At 30.7% G+C, this 7,829-nt stretch overlaps 1 protein-coding gene across 5 annotated transcripts in view; it reads left to right on the top strand.

Annotated features, from left to right (window-relative positions):
• LOC106458377 (aryl hydrocarbon receptor nuclear translocator homolog) overlaps nucleotides 1-7,829 on the top strand; it is a 167,575-nt gene that overhangs the window by 154,756 nt on the left and 4,990 nt on the right. For all 5 annotated transcript variants that reach the window (XM_022384561.1, XM_022384559.1, XM_013917885.2 and 2 more), the window contains 4 exons: nucleotides 2,746-2,852; nucleotides 4,522-4,672; nucleotides 5,495-5,715; nucleotides 6,545-6,780. In XM_022384561.1, coding sequence (XP_022240269.1) covers nucleotides 2,746-2,852; nucleotides 4,522-4,672; nucleotides 5,495-5,715; nucleotides 6,545-6,780 — 715 coding nt within the window. The remainder of the gene's footprint in view (nucleotides 1-2,745; nucleotides 2,853-4,521; nucleotides 4,673-5,494; nucleotides 5,716-6,544; nucleotides 6,781-7,829) is intronic.

The raw sequence follows: 7,829 nt of genomic DNA, 5'->3' as shown, positions 1-7,829 counted from the left end.
TACATTATTTAATTTCTTAATTTAAAAGTAAATATTAAAGAAACACAGTTAAACATCAATTTTGGTGTGTCATATGGTATGTTGAATGCAGCTCTGGTTCAAATTAGATGTTTGTGATGTCAAAATACTAAGTCTATAGTTTCATATGAATTAGAAACTCAAATTACTGATATTGAAAAGCTATAATATAAAATAAGAACCTCATATCTTTTCTATTTGCTGAGATATCAGTCATGCACTGAATCAAACACAGTGGCCCTGCTCACCTATTTCCATTTTTGGAAACGGTCTCTTTTATACACTTACTTCAATTAATGACATGTGAATAACCAATTAAAAAGCTCAGAATGCCCCCCTAGTAGCTTTCTCAACATTTTCATGTGCTAGGATGCCATCTCGTTATTTCAAACCAAGATTTCAAGGAGATAGGTTGTGTCTTTAGTCTGTTTGAAATTTCATATTTTTTTAGACTCAAGTACAGCTTAGTTACTAAGCTTGATAAATTCTAGTGGAAATCTATGGTATTGATATAGTAATTTATGATTTTTTGGTTATTCAACTGTATGTATAAAAACCTAAAAAATTATTTCATTTCATATCCTCAATGTGCAAAAATTGAAAAGACTTAGCAACCGAGTACAAAGGTCATAACTAGAAGAGATAATTGTTTGCTGTACTTCGTTATTTACTGTTCTATGTTTAAGAACTTATTTTCTAAAGAGTAATAATCTATATACATATATAATGTATAATAATTGAAATGTGACTGTATTTTACAAAACAATATTCTACTAAAACACGGCCAAGACAGGTCACTTTGTAAAAACTAAAGGTCAGTTTTATATTATTGGATACAGTTACATGAAAATAACTGTGCCACATCATTGTAACTTCTGTATTGTTAGCCAGGCATGGCTGAAAGATCAATATATAAAAATAATAAATATATATAAATGTATAATGTTATAAGATTTAAGCTATTTAGTCTAAACATTTATGTTTCCATGTTATAGTTTGTTGTCATTCTAAAATGAAATAGGCATAATTTATATTTATTTCCTAATTTGTTTGGTGGTTACAAGATCAGTCAAATCTACCAAACTTGTACAGAGATTTGTTAGTGAAAATAACATAGAATATAACGTTTTTTATTAAGAAACATTTGATAACTATCTGGACATTATAAAGATATCGCATGTGAAATTTGAAAAGTTTTCAATACATAAAAGTATTTTTAATCTTAAAATGAAAATTATTTTGCATGTTGGATAGGCAAAAAGGAAAAAAGGCATGAGAAAAACATTGCTTAACAAACCTTAAGACTTAATAAAGAAAATTGATATTATGCATATGAAAGCATTGAAAAGTTTACTGATAATCTGCCAAATTTCTTTAACATACGCTTACAAGTTTAAAAGTTTAGCATGAAAACTGTCACAAGCACAAAATGGTTAAAAGGTTGATCCCAAGAACCGAGCCCGTGCTGAAAGAGTTAAAGCAGTGTACAAACTAGAATATAAATATGTTTCAAACTACTTTAGAGAGACTGACATTATGTAGCTACATAGATTAACAAAACATAAGCATGATATCCAACCTAGAAAAATCAGTTATAGTGACCCTTGAATGTGAATCTCGCCATGATATTCAGCAGAGTAAAACCAGAATTTTCCTACTTGAAAAAAATGGTTCACCACAAAAAAATAGAAACAGGTACTGATGATTCAGAAGCTGAAGAGTTGGATCCAGGGACCTGGGAAACTGTAATATCAATCAATCTTTCACAGATTATATTCTAAAGTAATTATTATCATAAATATTATTCCTTTTAAGTTGTATTTTTAACAAATATTACCTTGCTATTTTTTCAGTTTTTTGTTCATTTTCGATATATTTATTTCAGTTATTCTGTTATTATAATGCATGTTGCTGGTATTGTTGATTATTACTTTGTCTAATTGTGTCAATAAGATGTATGTACGTTCTGAATCTTTTATGGTTATTTAAATTTTTATTCAGTTTAGCCCGGCAATAGCTACAGAACAATGGCTGAAAGATGAGTAAAATGTGTTATCATCTATCCATTAAATTATTTCTCACCCACCTTATAAGCCTCAATCAAAAAATATATAAAATCAACATATTTACTTTATAAATATTATTTATTTTTTTCCATTTTCATGTAAATCAATTGTAATTAAAAAATACACTGTTTTAGAATTTTTTAAATCAGAAACGACTGAACTACAGTGTAGTGACATTTTAACTTTACAGGTATAATAAAAAAGATATTGTTAAAATTTAATCCAAATTTGAATACTGTAATTTTATTTTGCTGTCAGTTTATACCTAATATGTGTAAAATAGGAAAATATCTTTAATTTGCACTTTTTAGTATAAGTTCCTGAATAAGTGCCTACTAATGACTCAGTGGTAAGTCTGAGAACTGGTAACATTAAAAATTGTATTTCAATACCCATGATTGGCAGAGCACAGATAACCCATTGTTTATTTTTTTACTTAACAACAAAGAAATATTAATGAACTTGGTTAAAATTTTGTTATTGGCAAAAGACTAATGTTTGTTTAAAAAAAAGATTTTACAAGAAAAGAATTAAAATCTTAAGTTTGGTGAACTGACACCTAGTAAAAATTATTGTAAGTAATGAATTTGAAATTTAGAATTTTTATGCAGTATTTCTGCAGAGTCTTAGAGGATTTAAACTGACTTATTTTTTCCTACAGTGTATATGGGGTTTTAGGATACCAGCCTCAAGAACTTTTAGGAAAAACTTGTTTTGACTTTTTCCATCCTGAGGACCAGACCCATATGAAAGAAAGTTTTGAACAAGGTATTGTCGACAGGTTAATTATAAAGCAGTACATTTCTTTCAAAGCATGGTAGTCTTTATTTTCAGGAGTAAATGACTTTTACTAAATCATGTAAAATAAATAAAAAAGAAAGAAACCATTTGGTGATCCAGCGTGTTGTTTTTATAATTCATCAAGTTACTGAGCAACTGTTAGTCAAGATCACCTAGGAAAGTCATGCTCACTCAAAGATCATTCAATGAGACAAATGTTTGTTAGCTTAACTATTTAGTCACAATTTCTCTCACACCTTTACTATCCTAGTAGGAAAACATAATTCCAGTTTATTGTTGACTTGAAACTTATCTTTGTTTTTTTTCAAAAGTGATTTGCAAGAATTTGCTGCACTCATCCAAAAATCAATGCAGACAATCAATATTTTGATACTGAAATTTAATCTCAGATTTATGGTAAATCACAAGATACATAATTTATATGGTCTAAAAATAAAATTCATAAAATTGTTTCTGCAAATTACAAAAAAAGGGTCAGTTTTGTAGATGTAAACTGTAAACAGCTTTTAACGTAACATGATGTCGGTTATCTTTCAGGAAGTATGTGTTTTTTGTTTTATGTATATTACACTAATAAATTGTTTGCAAGAAAGCATAAACAAACATTTAAAAACTAATTTTTGTTAAGTGTTTTAAACATTGAACTGCCAATTATATGATTACAAATGTTACAGAAGGTTAGATATGTTATATGAAAACAATTTTGAATATGCAAATTAACAAGTGTTTCATAGGTAGTGTGATGCAACTGATAATTGATCGCCTTTGGAAAGGGTGTGAAACAGCCCTTTGTGACACAAAATATTCTTACTCTCAAGCTATAAAAAGGTATTCAGATCACGAATTTAGAATTTCCAAGATGGGGATATCCATTGTACTTAATGACATAGAAAAACAAAGATATATGGATCAATTAGGAAAACTAGGACCATTCATAAAGAGACTTGTAACAAGTTCTATCCCAGTCATGATAAACAAAGTACTCAACCATGTAGCAGGTAAGAATCCATTAACACAAAGATCAGTAGTAAAATCTGTCTACATGCTCCAGACACCAGTAAATAGCATAATCAAAAAGGATCTCTGCCTTAGTATGGAGCCTTTTGAAATGGAAATTACTCTGGAGGGCTATTATCAAGATTCACATTTTTCAGATAATGACTTCTTGAGGTTTCAAAATCATATGACATACTCAACTTTCAAATATAAATGTACTCAGAAATGGTTACACCAATTATACAAACCTTTTATCAAATCTTCAGATATTTGTGTTAATAAACACACATCAAAAGATGTAGAATGTGATAAAGGATTGTGAATGTATGCCATTAATATTAATGATAAACAAGATGTTAAGCTGAAAGCATTTGCAAATGTTTTTCAGTTTGATTTCAAATTATGAAATAAATTTTTTATTTGCTTGTCTTTAATGTTTAACATTCATAAGAAAATAAAATTGAATAATATTTATGTTTAATTTGAATTTATTATTATTATTATTAAGATATAGATCTAAAAATGTTCTTGATATAAAAAACAGATATTTTTAAAATGTTTGAAAGAGACAGCAGTTTAGAATACTTGTGAGAAAACATATTCAATTTATGAATACTGATGGTTTATTTTTTGTTTGTAGTATTAAAACTGAAAGGCCAGGTTATGTCTGTCATGTATCGTTTCCGTGGGAAGAATAGGGAGTGGATATGGCTTCGTACAAGCAGTTTTGCATTCCTTAACCCGTACACTAATGATGTAGAATATATAGTGTGTACCAATTCATCTGCCAAGTAAGAACTTTTCATGTTCCTTTATATTTAACAAGTTAATTGAAAATACACTGTAAGAACAGTATGTTTGCAAAGTCATGACTCATTTATATTCTCTCAATAGTAGGATCTGTGTACTTAACAGTAGCAAATTTTATGAAATTGAAAAGTCTTCCTGTTTGTTTCTAAAAACCCTTTTGTGTAATACCTCTAGAGTAGCAAGCTAAAGAGAACATCGTAATCATCATGTTTGGTATCAGTTTAAGAGTGAAATATATGTTTGTATATGTCTGGCAAACAGATTTGAAATTATTGAGGGTTCATGGGTGATATAACCCATGATGCATAATATGTCAAGTTTACATTTTATTTGTCTGTATTAAATGAGTCTAATGATTTGTGTCCTTTAAAGCTGTATCCAAACATTTTTTATCATTGGGATTGCAACTGCACCCCCTAGTGTCCACCACTGCTGCCAAATAGGAACTTTTTTTACAATCCCTCATCAGAAACAGAATGAGAATGTATTGTGTTTATTAGTGTGTTTGCTAAATAAGATTATATTTACTCAATGTAGAAAATTAAAGAGTGAATTTTATGTACCAATACACTGGCCAAATACGAACCTTTTCATATTCTAAAAACAATAACATGTTAAAAAGTGCAATGTGTGTACCATTATTTCTGTCAAGTACTACTAACTTATTTTGTGTTCCATTTACTATTAACAATTTAAAATAAAAGTTATGCATATGTGATAAAACTCCTTTTCATTTTTAAGTGAACATTAATAGCTGATCTTTTACATATTCATCAGATTCTCATTGTATTACTTTGTTTCAGGAGCCTACATCATCAGCAACCAGATGTCAACACCCCAGTAAATGAAGGTCCCACTAGTGCTGCATCATCTGTAAGTGCAGATCCAACTATGGGCCAATATCCAGGCCACTCCTTGCCACCTGGTGGCATGATGCCATCCCAAGGAAAGCCAGAAGGTCTAGACTACAGTATGCAACGTTCAGGGGAAATCTATCCCATGATTCCTAGGGCACATATACAAGGTAACTAATTAGCATGTGTAAACCTAGACTACTAACTTTACTTGGTGAAGTAAGTTGTAGTATGCAAATGTAAATGTAAAGATTTAATGTCTTAAGAATTTGTAATTTGTTAAATGAAAAAAGGCAGGTGTGTTAAATGCAGATCTTGACTTCCTTGACTATAAAGAAAAAATCTTGGATTCAACATCTTTTCATAACCAGGCATTATATGCCCAAGATATCTTCAGTATTTTAAAACCATCACATGGAATCAGAAAACTTTCTGGAAACTTAAAAACATTTAAAACCTCTGTAGGCATTATAATCCAGTTTCAGTTATTTATGTATTCGATTAAATTTCAAACAATTAATTTTAAAGTAATAAAAAAACCTATTTGATATCATTTTATGAGATGTAGCTAAATGTAGTTTATATCTTTCAAAGTGTATTTTTATATTCTTTCAAGTTTTGACTCCCAGTAAACCTCCATAAATGTTGCATAATTTTTATTAATTGCCAAAACTGTATAATTTAAGTTAAATTTGTAATTAAGGACATCATAAATATGTTTATATACCATTTTTGGACTCCTTAAACTCTTTGAAGATATTTGGCATGTCAGATACCTTCACCACACACAGTTTTATATGTATATATATAATGCATTGTGAACAGAGGAACAAGTGAAAAATGGATTCACTAGGTCATGAGAAATAAAAATTGTATAGATAATTATAAAGTTTTGTTATATATACCACACTGTCATAATGTAAAAGGGATACCCAGTTAAAATATGTTGATATTTATCTGCACATTATACAGCTTGTGTACTGTTGACATATACTATAGGTTCTCAAGGACTGCAAGAGCGACGTCCTGGTTCTGGACAGGCAATGTATGGGAGTTATGACCCTTTACAACAGCCTCATTCCAGCATGAACTATCCAAGTGCCAGTCTCTCAGGAGCAATTGTTCAACAACCTTTATCCAGCACTGGAGGCATATTAACTCGTATGGGCAAACAGTCTCCAGCCACTTCAGACTCTTCTCCACAATCGGCTTGGCCACATCGGCATGTAATTCAGGTGATAACTTGTTTATTTCTTGTTTAGTTATTTTACTGTTTCCTTCTTTCTGTTCAGATAATGCATTTTATCTATGAACCTTATTCAGCTGTGTTACAGGCATATTTACAGCTTTCTTAAGTTTTCTTAGTCTGCCACCTTACAGACATATTTGCAAGTATCCTGTTTTTCAATCTCTCCTTAACTAGCTGTATTATATGTGTGTTATAAGCTATCTTAAGCTATCCTTTCTTACCTCTTAAATCTTCCTGTTCCATGATGTTAAGTACTAATCCTTTACCAAGATTTTCCTAGCTCATCATGTAATAATTAAACTTAGAATACTTCCACAACAAAAATTACAATTCAAGGAACTCAGTAATTCAATAACTTTTGGAAGTTAGATATTTCTTCTTTTTTTTTTTCGGAACTGAATTTGGAATGAGCAAGAAGTGTGAAAACTATAGTGATCATTGGTAACATCATTGGTATGATAATCCTCCTAAACAACATAACAATATGGAAACAATTAGGTTGGTTTTGAAAAGGAATGTTGGAGGTGCTGTATCTACTTCCAGTGTACACTGAGTGGTTACAAGTAAATAGACACCTAACTTTTCGTCACTTAACTGATTTATGCTAACTAATTTGTGTTCACAGAGCACTATATAAATGAAAGTGGTTCGCACACTAATTATCTTGTGCTACAACATGCCTAGAACTCAAGGTTCTCTCGAATTGTCAGATTTTGTTAGAGGAAGGATAGTTGGTCAAGCAGATGGTGGAATAATTCAGCGACAAATTTTGCAGAATTTGGGAATCTCGCATTCGACAGTCAACAGAATCATTGTGCAGTTCAGGAAACACGGCAAGGAAACAACTGAGCAGCGTCCAGGTCGTCCTGGTCCATGAGAGAGGACAAAAAGTTCTGTCAAGAGGAGCATGGAAATGGATCCCAGATTAACGACTGCAGAAGTGGCCAAAGTTGGTGGGATGAGCCCGAAATCTGTTCAACGGATTCTCCACAGATTGGGTTATTGTTGCAGAGCAGCTTGACAGAAGCCCTTATT

The sequence above is a fragment of the Limulus polyphemus genome, unplaced genomic scaffold, assembly GCF_000517525.1.
Source record: "Limulus polyphemus unplaced genomic scaffold, Limulus_polyphemus-2.1.2 Scaffold453, whole genome shotgun sequence".
In the NCBI taxonomy this organism is placed as follows: domain Eukaryota; kingdom Metazoa; phylum Arthropoda; class Merostomata; order Xiphosura; family Limulidae; genus Limulus; species Limulus polyphemus.
This window is presented reverse-complemented; position numbering and strand designations above follow the sequence as displayed.